Source organism: Pinus tabuliformis, chromosome Q (genome assembly GCF_031772625.1).
Source record: "Pinus tabuliformis cultivar Carrire ecotype Pingquan chromosome Q, CPIR1, whole genome shotgun sequence".
Lineage (NCBI taxonomy): Eukaryota > Viridiplantae > Streptophyta > Pinopsida > Pinales > Pinaceae > Pinus > Pinus tabuliformis.
In genome coordinates, this window is record NC_142296.1 from 1,281,503,387 (window position 1) to 1,281,517,696 (window position 14,310).

Consider the following 14,310-nt stretch of genomic DNA (forward strand, 5'->3'; position numbering starts at 1 on the left):
TTAATTAGTATATATTAGGAGTTTATATAATTATTATAATAATATTAATATAATATTGATGATGATGATGATGATGATGATGGTTACCGTCCACTGAGACCAAATTGGTCTATCGGACCTATAATTTTCTTAGTTTTTAATTGTCTGGCTTCTCATCTTTCTTGGCTAGATTGATGTTGTAGCTTTCTTTTTTTTCTCTACGGTCTGCCAACTTCCTTTATCTTGCATTTCCTTCATCTCTTCTGGTTCTTGGGACATTGGTGTCTTAGCTTCACAATCTATTGTGTTCGTCCTTTTGAAGATAGTCGGAGAAGAAGTTTGGTCTAGGAAATCTGCTTTGCTGTTGAATGAAGATTTATTTTGTGCGATATTCGAATCCTCATAATTTTTTATGCTTTAGGGGTTGTCGAGTTCACTTTTTTGTTGTTGGGCGGGGCTTTCTCCCTACTTGTCTTGACAGTTGTTTCTTTCTTGCCCGATTTCTTGTGATTCAGAGTTTTCTCTAAAGTATTCTTCTTTGATGACAGTGTAGTGTTTTTTTTGTGCTCCTTCCCACCATGTAGATCTGTGGTGGTTTTTTCTAGCAGAATTTTTCAGGGAGACTTTTGGGCAATTTTTGGCTAGATGGCCTGTCTCAAAGCAGGATCGACATCAAGAGGACACTTTCATAATCGAGTTTCTGGTTCCACACATAATCTTTAATTGTTAGGTTTATTTCCATTGAGAATCCGGTGCTGAAGTCCATTTTCACACAAATGCGTGCATAGGTGGTTCTAGCATATTCCTCTGTTTTTTGGCACTTACAGTAAAATTTCCCAATTGCATTTTCAATGGCTTTTAGCAAGGAGAGATTCCAGATATGCAAGGGTAGGCTTGGCAATCTCACCCAAACTAGTGTTGAGGTTATGACTGTTGTTGAGGGATCGAATGATGGGTTCCGTTGCTTCATGAATAGGCCTGAGTTTTCCCAAAACCAATGGTCGAAATCTAGAATACATTGTTTGCTTTCAGGATTTTCAAAATCTACTATAAAGAAACCCCTAACACAAGGGTAGATATTAATTTCATCAGAAATGACAAGCTTCCATACCTCTAAGATCCAATTGTGGAGAGTTGTCAGCCGCGGCCAAAAACCATTGAACCGATAGATTAGGGAACTTTCAGAAAAATTCAAAGCCTCATCGAGTGAGGCCTGGACCGCTTGGAGAGTGGGAGCTGAGGCTTCACTGACGATAGGAGCTTGCCCTCCAGAAGTGGACGGAACTGAGCCAACAATTATTTTCATGAAGTTGGAAGCCATATTTTACTTCTGTAGAACCCTAGCCATAGATAAGGCAATGGAGTTGCTGCACCCGAGCACCCTCAACTCCCTTCACAACAGAGAAGAGATCTGGACTGTGAAACCGGAAGAGATGTGGACTGTGAACCAAAAGATATTTGCAGAAGAGATCTGGAATGTTGAAAAACCGAAAGAGATTTGGAATGAATCAATAGTGTGACTGTCTCATGTAATTCTTTTAAACACCAGTCCCAGTGAGGACGAATCGAAGCAGCGGGCTGCGGCCCTAGAACCCAGCCGCAGAGAAAAGAGATCTGCGGCCCTAGAACAAATTATTAACTCTTATTAGATCGCCTCAACTCCCTAGAGATCTGGCGAAAAACAAATACATCGGTTCGAGACAACACCACTACGGCCCTAAAATCTAGCCGCATAGAAAAGAGATCTACGGAAATACCATACATCCACAGTAATATATATAAATAATCTGGTTGTTAATATATTGGAATAGTTATTAATAATTCTATATAGTTATTTATATAGTTATTAATAATCTTAAATACTCATAATAATTATTAATTTGGTTGATATATATGCTTCATATAGGCTTATCAGCATATATCAACCATATTTACCTTGGTAAATATGGCTATGCTAGTTTAAATTATAACTTAAATTTACAATTTAAGTGTTTAATAAAAATACATAAATTGAAAAGGTTTATTGAGAATGTTAGCGACATATCGAAAAATATATTTTCGATATTTTATCTAGGTTTACTAAGAGAAAATAACATATTAATTTTATAATGCTAGGCTCGCATAAATCTCTGTTAAATTAATATGTTTTGCAAGATCTCACTAAAATAATTTTCTATGATTATGTGGACATCTATGTTTCGACAGTTTTATTGTTAATTAGCAACGCATGGAATTTGTCTAATAGATGATGTTTCAAAAAATTGTGAATTTTCAAAGGATTCCCCGCCGGACCGCCACCATTATTTTGAATTTTTCTATGAACCATATACGGCCCACAGATCGATTTTTTCGCAAGTAATACGTCAACCCTTAAGCATCAGCTGTGAACAATAAACACAAAATGTACAAAACTGCAGAATATTTAATGATAAGTACAAACCTGCAGCATTTGCAGTGTATGTTTGTATATCAATTATTGAACAAACCACTTTCAATAAACATACAATGAAGTTGTTGCATGTAGTCGGTGCTTATTGATTACCATTATGAACTATATACATGGTAATAATTGAAAGTGATCACATACATAATTAATGGATGCTCAGTCGGCATAACTAGTAGATAATTGAAGATGACACCAAGTGGATGGTAGCCATGAGATGGAGCAGCAAATTAATTGCATAATGAACCATTGCATTATGACTCTATTAACTGGCAGCAGTACAAGATACTACCGGTTTACAGATCAATAAGACAAAGTGGAAGCACATGATATTTCACTATCATTTTGTGAACTTGCACATGGCTACAGTAGGCAGAGTGTACATGCAACAGTATAGCGCACTGAGATGCATGCAGGTGCCTGCTATCTGGGGAAGTTTGAAAACGTGATTGTGACGATAGCTATTACTGTTCTCAAGGGTGTGAGTGATACAAGAGACAGTTGTGATATCAAATCTTTGTTGCCAGTGTCAATCCATGCGTATCCGTCTTTTCAGTGGAAATCAAAGGTGGGTGCATATGATCTCCCTCATATCTGCCGGTTTTTATTTTTTAAGGTATTTTTTATTATAATTGATAGTTGAGTCTCTACAATCCAATAGGAGGATAATGTGTAATTCTTTTCTAATTCAATTTGGAGTTGACATGTGTTTTTAAAAAAAAAATTAAATGAAAAAATATTATTGGCTATAATAAAAATATAAATAATTATACATTTTTAGTCACTTTTAATTGAAAGTATCATAAAATATTAATAATTTCATTCTTATTGATATTTCACTTTCACTTTCACTTTCACTTTCACTTATACTAAAACTGCTTCTGCTTGGCTAAGAGCTCGTCTTCCTCGGACGTAAGGAAACAGGTTAACGGCCCAAGACCCAGAGGCATCTGGCAGGAGTGAAAGCTTGCTCCCTTACGGACCACCAGCGGGTTATTTCAGGTGGCGTGGTTTTCCTTGATAACAGTGATGTGTCAACTGACATTCGCGGATAGCAGCCAGAGATGACTGTCCTCACTGTTGGTTTGACAAACTGAGTTTGATAGGTTTTTCCACCTTTTGAAAAAAAAAAAAAGAAAGAAAAAGAAAAAGAATAAATACAAATATTTTGATGTATATATTAAATAATATAATTTTATGTAACTTTAAAGAGATCAAGTAATTGAAATTGGGAAAAAACACAAAAAAGCCCTATAATATATTTTAATATGAAATATATGTGTGTTTTAATGCTTACTTTATTGAAATATTTCAATAATACTCAAAAGAAAAAAGTAATTAAAGATAAAATAATTTAGTTACTTCATGGATTTATCAAGCACTAAAAAGATTAAATCTCGACTGTAATTTTTTTTTGTTTGTTTTGTATTTAAAAAAAGATTTACGTATAATGAGATTTGATGGTAGATCCATAGTTAAGATTGGGCTTATCATAATCTTTAGTTATTTTGAACAATGATATTAATTAATATTTATATAATAAAAAATTATGGTTTTAAAAATGAAATTTAATCAAGTTGATTTTATTTTGGGTAGCTAAGTGTTTGATATCTTTTTTATTCAAATTTAATTCTTGCAAATTACATCTTAACTTCATTTGCTTATAGTGTAAGATTTTAAGTGGGGTTATTATGTATTTTTGAATTTCTTAAAATAAATTTAACTTCTTTGTGTTATGTATTAATTGCGATTTGTTTGTGGTGGTTGGGAGAAGTGATTATTATCTTTTGACTCATTTATTGCTTGCAAGTAACATATATGATGTGCTAATTGAGTTTATTTCAAGTAGTTGGGAGAAGTGATTATTATCCTTCCACTCAAATTTATTTTGGAAAAGTAATATGTGTTATATGTTAATTGGGTTTATTTTAAGTGGTTGGGAGAAATGATTATTATCTTTCCACTCAAGTTTAATTCCCCAAGTATGATATCAAGTTCACTTGGGTATCTTGTTATAATGGTTTTAAATATTGTTGTTAAACATTGTGGAAAGCCTTAAACTAAAACAAACTTAATTTTTCTTCCTATATGTTACTTGGATCAATTTGGGATAATTGGGAAAAGTGATTGTTATATTTCCCACTCAAATTTAATTATAGCATGTAATATCTTAAACTAGTATGAATGTATTGTTGTAATGATTTCAAGTTTAGGTATTAACAATCTTAAACAAGCTTTGAACTCTAAAAAAATATCTTACTCTTAATCACAAAATAAAAAGCAAAATACTTGATTATATAATTAAGTTTGAAATTCCAAAAAATATTTTAGATTTACTCACTTAAAAATTTAATTTAATTTTAATATATATTATTTTATATTCTTTCAATTAAAAAACAATATTACTTTACTTTTTATTAATAAAAAAAAAAAAAAAAACTTCGTGTATATCTTTCAATCAAGAGAACAATATTTTCATCATTATCCTTTGGACCAGTTTTGACCTGAAGAGGCGCTTTTATTTATCTTGAAAAAAACCTTCGTGTATATCTTTCAATCAAGAGAACAATATTTTCATCATTATCCTTTGGACCAGTTTTGACCTGAAGAGGCGCTTTTATTTATCTTTTTGTTCATATTTTATAGGTTACAAAGAATATTCCCATTCACCACAAAAAGACATTCAGTAAATTATATGGTACATAGAAGTTCACCAGTCTACTCTCAATCCCAAAAGGTATCTCGTTGCTAATCACAATATCAACCCATTCAAATCTTCAAAAGCGAACCTGCCCCGTTCGAGAAATCAAATTCTAGAATGCCCAACATCCCTTTTCTCCGACCTTCCACGAGCCAAAATACGAGCATGCTTCCACACTCTGAACAGTTATCACAGCCAAGTAACTTACTGTCTTCAGACATCACTGTAAATTTCCAGTTCTTCATTCCCGGGCTTCTCTGCCCTGCCCCGGGAATCGATCTCCTTCAAGGCAAAAGATTTCGATTCCTTTTGGCCTCCTGTTGATTCTTCTGTGTATTTGTAGAAGTGAGCAAATACAAAAAATATTAAAAGATTCAGAAAACTGAGGACTGTGAGAAGCCAGTAGAAGTAATCCAGCCTTCCTCTGTTCAAGTTATCCGGGAGCCACCCTGGACTCCCGCCATGCCCTGTGAGGACATTAACTAAAGTGACCAGGAGGGTGCTCCAGAAAAACCCAAGTGAAAGAGTGCTCAAAAACAGACCTGTGCTCATCGATTTCATGCTCACAGGCGCCTGTTTTATGAAGAATTCCAGCTGCCCAACGTAGGCGAAAGCCTCCCCTGCACCCACTAGCAAAAACTGGGGAATGAGCCAATATACACTGAGAGGAACAATGGCATTTTCCTTATTTGTAAGCTGATGCTGGAGAGCCACATCCAGGCGCTTCTTCTCAACTAAAGCAGCTGCCAACATGGCGATCATGGACAGAAATAGACCTACAGAGATCCTCTGCAGACTTGTGATGCCCTGTGGGCGCCCTGTCCAACGCCTCATTGTGGGCACCAGTACCTTCTCGCTGAATGTTGTGAAGAAAACGATGCCCCCCACCACGAATACTTGCAGGGAAGCAGATGGGATCTGGAAGGATCCGATGCTCCGATTCATTGTATTGGCTTGCTCTACAGAGAATGTTAGTATCTGAGAGTAGACTGTCCAGAACATGATGCAAGTAGACCATATGGGCAACAATTTGACTACCATCTTCACTTCTTCTATGCTGGTTACAGTGGCAATTTTCCATGGGCTCTGCTTTGCAGGGTCGTTCATGCTGGGATCCACTATGGCAGCTTTGTCCAGGCACCTGTATTCCAACACAGAATCCTGTAGTTAGACCAAGTCTTCTTAATGATGGCAATATACAGTAATTTTTTTTAAAATGTAATTCACTGTATCAATTTGGTACTACCTACTCGTCATAAACAACATCTACTTACTATTTCAATGAATAAAAAGAATTAAAATAAATAAATCATCTTACATAGACAATTTTTAGAGAATTTTTTTTAATATGATTCACTTATCAATTTGGTACTAGCTAAGTCACAAACAACATTTACTTATTATTTCAAAGAATGAAAATAAATAAATTATGTTATATAAACAATATGTCATAGTATGAGTTACATTTGGTACTAGCTAAGTCACAAACAACATTTACTTATTATTTCAAAGAATGAAAATAAATAAATTATGTTATATAAACAATATGTCATAGTATGAGTTACATAGACAATATGTTATAGTATGACAAAAAATTTTGATGTGATTCACTCTACCGATTTGGTACTAGCTATGTCACAAAAAATATCTACCTACTATTTCAAAAAATCAAAATAAATAAATCATGTTATATAGACAATATGTCATATTATGAGTTACATAAACAATATGTCATCTTATGAGATTCTAATGGGTTGGTAAGAAAGACGACAGACTGCCCCACAAGAAAATAATAAATATTCGTTTTTTTTCAGAGGTAAGAAAACTTATTATAACTCAATTGTCAAACTAACAGTGAGAGCAACCATCTCTAATTGAATATTAGTTATTCAAACAATATCAAAAATATAAAAAAAATAAAAATATTATAATTATCTAAACAGAATATGAAATTAAAAAAAAAAAAATCTGCATATAAAAATTACATCTTTAATTTCACAAACCAAAAAAATAAAAAAATAAAAAAAGGATAATACTGATCTAGATGAATACTTATCTAGAGGCAACCTAAAATATTAGTATCACCATTGAATACACCTGTTCTAAACTCAACTAAAGGGTTCAGAGCCCACTAACTTTCACTCTATTATCATGTCAACTTACAAAGATTATCTCTGATTAAGTCAGAAACTACAAGAAAGAGTGAAAGAGAACTTTCATTATTATCTTCAAGCTCAGGCTAGGATTTCTGCTCATACAGAGTTTATATTCAGAAATAAAGAAGCAAGTTTACGATTTGTTATAATACATAATTTATATTCAATTATAAACCAGCAAGACTCAAACTCTTTTTTTGGGAGTAGTTATTGAATTTAGTATAAATGGAAATCACTTCAAATTAAATTTGTTCTGATATTGGGGATGTTATAGTAATTATTTTTGGGAGTAGTTATTGAATTTAGTATAAATGGAAATCACTTCAAATTAAATTTGTTCTGATATTGGGGATGTTATAGTAATTATCACACTCATTTCATTAGATATGAATCTATTAGTGAATTAATGATACCATTCTAAAAAATATCATTGTAATCATACACTCAAACTCAAAATATTATTGTAATCATACAGTCAAACTCAAAGTATTAGGAAAGGTTTGAAAGTTTACTATTACCTACCACTCTAATTCAAAAGGAAAACTTAAGATATTAACTCATACTACCACTTTGAAAACTGTGAACACTCAGATTGCCACTCAGAAAAATTAAAAGAAATTAACAGAAAACTTCAATTGTGTTACAGACCAACCAACCACAACATCAGCAAAACTAGCCTCTAAGGATTACTTACAGAAGCTGGTCAGTATGTGAAATTCTCTCCCTGCCCGGCCCCATGGCAACCCCGTATTCATTCTCGTTGAGGCGGCTCGGATCCGAGGGCAAACTCCGCTTCCTATTTCTCCAAGCTGCAACAAACACTTGTGCTATCCGAGTGACAGGGCTTCCAGCAGGTCTTCTATATCTATACTTATTGGAACATATCAGGAATAGCAGGACGCAAAACGCCATGCTTCCAGAAGGGATTCCATACCCCAATCCCCTTCCTACGTTATCCTGTATGTAAACTAACACAGTTACTGCGAACAAGGAGCCCATACTGATGCAGAAGTAGAATCGATTGAAGAAATAGATCAGCTTCCCAGATTCTTTAGGATCCTCGACATCAAACTGGTCTGACCCGAACCCTGATACATTGGACTTCACACTTCCTGCGCCGAGGGCAGTCAGATACAGAGACACATAAAGCATAGCCATCATTTTACCGCTTGCAGGGGCACAATAAACAACATGGTTTCCTGAACAGGGGGGAGGCTGGAGGCTTGGCAGTGAAGTCGATATGGCTAGCAAACACACACCCTGTAAAAACATTTAACACAGTTATTCAAATAGCTTTAGGCACGGGGATTATGAAGACGTGAAGAATTAAAAACATTTAACACAGTTACTCAAATAGCTTTAGGCATGAATATTTGAAGAATTTATCTAGTTGCAGATAGACTTCTGGAGCTGAACTGTGTAAATAGGCTTTTAAGTTTCAGCCTACTTACATATTTCAGCCTATTTACATAGTTCAGCTCCAGAATTCTATCTACAATATAAATATCTGTGCAAATCTACATTGAAACAATTTACCTGAGCTGAACTGTGTAAGTAGGCAGAATTTTATCTACAATATAAATAACTGTGCAAATCTACATTCAAACAATTTACTTGAGCTGAACTGTGTAAGTAGGCTTTGAGGTTTCAGCTAGTTACATAGTTCAGTTTCAAAAGTCTACCTACAATATAAACTGCTATACAAATCTGCATCAAAACAATTTAGGTAAAAAAGAAGTACTTACCTTTTCAATAGCCATTTTGGTAAAAAATATTAGATCAAAAACTATGACAGATCCTACAAACTACGTATACTTATATAAAAGTATTATATTTTGTTTCTGTAGGACTTGCTTACCAATGACTGAATTGAGCCAAATATTACAATAGCTTTGAAGCGGCCTAGAATCGAATCTGCTAGAAAGCCTCCGAAGAGGCTGAGAAGATACAGGGTGCCCATAAAATTAGTAACTATATTCGCAGACTCTGAGTTTGAAAGATGCAACACCCCACCCAAATATGTTACCAGGTTGGATGATATCCCTATAACGCACATTCTTTCTGAAAGTTCAGTTCCTGCAACATGCAATTAACAAATTATGCCATTATATTCTATCTTCAACACAGATAGTCTAGTTTTCTCCAAAGTTCAAGCCAAAGAAAATAACAAAATTTATATCATGAATCACCTAAAATAATGGAAGCAGCCAACCAGCCCCCTGTTTTAGCCCTATCAGCTGGATTTCCATACTTGTCTGTGACATCCCCACTAGCAAAATTGGATGGATTGTTCTGCTCCTGATCAACCTGCAGAACATTTTTCTGTTACAAAGAGCCGATCTGCAGACATTCTAGCAATGAATATCCTAATCCTTGAACTTATTATTTTTTTTTTAATAAAATTGTCTGCCTAACCAACTCTCAGCATACATAATCTTTAGTATTGGACCAAGAAACCTGTTAAGACCAAACCTCCTTACTAACCATTGAACTATATCCATAAAACGTTAGTGAACTATATCCATAAAACTAGGCTGAACCCTATGACTTACCATTGTTGAATTGTTGCTAAAGCTCAGCAAGATTCGAATCCTGGAGAGACTGAAAAGCTCCCAAATTTCTTACTTCCAGAGCTCAAACGCCAAGGGCAAAAAAAAAAAACCCTTCGAACTACTCACTGACCTCCCTGCTCCGTGGGATGCGCGTATTATATAATTTCTCCACCCCACTAGGCGAAGGACACGAAGTTAGAGTGTAACTTGAATACTTTTGGTAATTATTGGTTGGGTCACTGGCACATACAGACAATCACACCAAAAGAACACTTGACTCTGGGAAATATCTTGTGGGTCTGGCTAAAAGAATGTCGATTTCAAGCCAACCAGTACCTCCATTCCCCTGCCCACGATAGCGTGCCCACTTCCGTGTGGGCTCACGCGCTATTCATTGGCCTTGGGAAGAGTCGGCGATTGCGCATTGGGAAGAGGACACAGGGGCGTTTGGTATAGGTGGAGATTTAAAGTCCGTCCACCGTCACAAAATGGAATCAAATTTTGTTTGCATTCTCTAAGTTTCACGCCAAATAGAAGTTCGCAACCATCGTGATTCTTAACAAATCTGAAGTGAAGGCCTTTTATCGTCGCTTATCTGTAATTTTTAAGTTATGGGATTCGATCTCTCGCCACCACACTACTTGTCATGATCAACTTTTTGGATACAGATTCGGTGTAATTAAGCACCATCCCAGATTCTGGTTGGGTATGGTTTGTTGGGAATGGATTTTAATGAGTTTAATTAATTTTTACTCTTCGAACTACACATTACTTCCACAAGGGTTTTTAATGGATGACTTCCTTAAGTGAGGATTTTTAAGAGTTAAGCAAACTAAAAGTATGGTAAATAATTTTTTAGGAATGATTTTGTAATTTTAATAAAAAATTAATAATAGATTACATTAAAAGTGACTTATTTTTTTAGAGTTTTGGTGTTTGGAATTGATTTGCAAGAATTTTATTCAACCGTATGTAGTGTTGGCGACACATAAGTGCTCTAACCATGTTTCGACTCGTATTACCAATAGATAATGAAGAAAGCACCTCGAACTCGAATAAGTGTATACTCGAGCATAATAGATCAACCCCTTATACCTTTATCTTCTCATATACAAAAGTTATATTTAGTTTGTTATTTTACATTATCTAATGATCTTCTATTATAAGATCAGGAATAGAATTATACTTCTCATCATACTTATTAGACGAAAAAAAAGATACAAACAATAAAAAAGCAAATCTCATCACTAACTTAGACCTCCTGAGTTTTGATGTTTAGAATTGGTTTGCAAGAATCTCATTAGTGTTCATGTTGATAACTAAAACTATATAATCAAAATTTTATATAGGAAACACTTTAAATATAAAAAAATATTAATCATAAAATAATGATATAAAAAAATTATAAAATTTAAATATTTTCTTTTTAGATATTTATATATACATATTTTTAACCATATAAATATTTATATACATTAATTTTATAGTTCAATTGAATTTGAAATATCTTTAAACACTCAACTTCAAATCATTATAAAAGAAGTGAAAGTCCATAATTTATAAATATATCCACCTACCTTTACTTGATCACTCAATTTGAGATATGCTAAAACACTCAACCCCGAATCAATTCTAAATGGAGTAAATTTCATAGTCTACAAGATCACTTTATTGATTTTGTATGGTTGATTGAGTATGGTTTCATGGTTTATAAAATCACTTTCAAATTAAATAAGATTTCATAGATTGTGACAGTAAAAATAAAGCGTTATTATTAGAAATGAAAGATGTGATCCATGTATCTAATACTATAATCTCGTTATTATATTTTAGGGATCTAAAAAAATCTTTTGCCAAGATTTTATGTATTTAAAAAAATTCAAAGGTCATTCTCTATATATAAAATTTTGTTAATGGATTTTGTAGGTTTACCATTTTAATATTATTTTGTTTATATACATATGGGTAAATATCTATGGTTTTTAAACTTTATATATTTATTTAAAATTAATTTTAAAATAAATAATAATTTATAATTTATAATTTTTTTTAAATATTGGTGATGGTTGTAAATATGTTAAAAGTATTATTTATAAATTAATTGAGATTAATGTATTGTCTTTATTGTGAATCTTAAGGTTAATTAAAATCATTCACTTAAATTAAAATAATTTTAAAAAAAAATTTAAGTAGAAGTTTATGTAAATAATTTAATAATATTAATAATTTTAAAATAAATTAATTTTAAAAAATAAGAATTAAAAAAATAAGAATTAAAAAAATATTATAATAATTAACTATAAGTCATGTTAATTGGGGTTATTATGGGTAGTTTAGAAGAAGGAATGAAATTTTCCTTACTCAAGTTCAATTCGAATAAGTGACATAATGGATGTTGACAATATTTATAGTATACATATATTCCCCGACCATAAGTCATGTCACTTTTGTTATTATGTTATATTTTTCTTAAAGTAAATTATAAAGGTTGACATATATATTTGTTTCAACCATTTCACTTAGTTTAGGGTTTTAGGAATCCTTGAAATTAAAATCGGAACAATGAATTTAATGTTTTATGATTTAAATATAATAAAATTATTTAAAAGTAAACTAATCATGCTTATAGGTATGTGTTATGTACAAAATTAGTTAGTTGTAGTTTATTAGGCAAAAGGGCATGATCAAAGATAATGCTTGTTTACCAAGAGGCACCTAAGGCAGTATATAGCCAGGGCCTCTCACAAAAATGTAAACATCCTTCAATTATTAATAAAATATTTATGTATTTCTGTTTATTATTGAATTTTGTATACTTCATCTGGTATCAGAGCTTTGTTGTGATCCCTCACCGCACGTGCCACCTGCTATCTCAGTCCTTGAGTCCTTGTCATGCTCCCCCGCTTTCCAAACACCACGTTTCGCCCCACCTGCTACCCACATCCGCAATCCTTCGTCCCTTCCGAGTTTCCTCCATCAACTTACACGCCTTTGTTGTCGCCATCTTACACCGTTCCACTGCCGCTTTACAACGTTCTGCTACCACTGTTATCGTGCCCACATCATGTGCCTTTCGCATCACCTGATTCATTGTCCACTGCGCCTTCAACCCCGTCACTGCTTATTCCCGTTAACCACTCCGCTCATAGCCGCCTTTGCCTGCACGTTCCATTCCATTGCCACACTAATTTTGTTGCAACCATCCAACCAAGTTTGACACAATCGACTTGTCCCGACACCTGATTTGCTTGTGTCATAAATCTCTGTCCAAACAAAAAGGGACACCCCATTTAAAATCTTTTGGATTAATAACATAAATTTTAATTTTGATATTGAATTTAATCATTATATATAGTTATAATATATAACTATATTATATTAAATAGTTAATATGAAAATGGAAGGAGAAGCATATAATTGGTATATATGGTGGAAGAAGATGACAATCGCCATCAGTTGGAGAAAATTTAAAGATGCATTCTTTAAAAGATTCCAAGGTGTAAGGGAAGAAGAGTTTTTTTCAACACTCATCAAATTACGACAAAAAGGAAGTGTGGATGAGTACACTCGAGAATGGGAGACCTTAGTAACACGAGTACCTAGGTTATAAGAATCTCGTCTAATTCAATCATACATCTCCAGACTTAAAACTCATTTATAAGTAGAACTTGAGCTTCATGACATTACATCAATAGAAGTAGCAAGACAAAAAGCAAAAATGGCTGAAAAGAAATTCGAACAAATACTATGGTCAAAACTGGAAAAAATATATTCAGGACGAAGAATGCCCTGTCTAGGAAAGACGAAGAACCAACACTACTTGCAATCTCGGTTGTTGTTCTTGAGTGGCTTAACGAGATTCGAAGTGAGTATGCTAAGGATCGAGAAATAATGGCGATAATCAATAACCTTCCCAACAACTCAAAATTTGAATGGAAGAATGATATTCTATGGTACAAGGGAAGAATTTATCTAAATGTAAATTCCAAGTTTAAATTTAAGATACTCAAGGAGTCACATGATTCACTGTCAGTCGGACATGTATGATTCTTTAAGACTTACTACAATGCACGTCAATCAGTCTTTTGGAAAGGGATGAGTCGCGATATTCAGAAGTATGTAGCAGAGTGTGACACATGTCAAATGAATAAAAGTGAAAATATTATGACACCTGGATTACTTCACCCTTTAAACATTCTGAATCAGAAATGGGAAGAAACTTCAATGGACTTTATTGAGGGATTACCCGTATCTGAAGGCAAGGAAAAGATTTTCGTAGTGGTCAACAGACTTACCTAATATGCTTACTTTATGGAAATAAAGAAATCATACTCAGCTAAGCAAATCGCTGAAATATTTTGCAAATATATCTATATATCACACGGTTTTCCGAAAGTCATTGTGAGTGATAGAGACGCCAAATTCAAGGGTAATTTCTGGAAGGAGTTGTTCAACCACATAGGAACCTACCTAGATATG

General features: G+C 33.5%; 1 protein-coding gene across 1 annotated transcript; it reads right to left on the reverse strand.

Annotated features, from left to right (window-relative positions):
- Nucleotides 1-4,919: 4,919 nt before the first annotated feature.
- On the reverse strand, nucleotides 4,920-9,991 carry LOC149224527 (protein NRT1/ PTR FAMILY 6.4-like). The gene is made up of 5 exons (XM_089386136.1): nucleotides 9,832-9,991; nucleotides 9,469-9,586; nucleotides 9,138-9,355; nucleotides 7,974-8,539; nucleotides 4,920-6,264 (listed from the first exon to the last, which is right to left on the reverse strand). Exons 1-5 carry the CDS (start codon nucleotides 9,832-9,834, stop codon nucleotides 5,337-5,339), a joined length of 1,833 nt encoding a protein of 610 aa, XP_089242262.1. The 5' UTR covers nucleotides 9,835-9,991; the 3' UTR covers nucleotides 4,920-5,336.
- Between the last annotated feature and the right edge of the window lie 4,319 nt (nucleotides 9,992-14,310).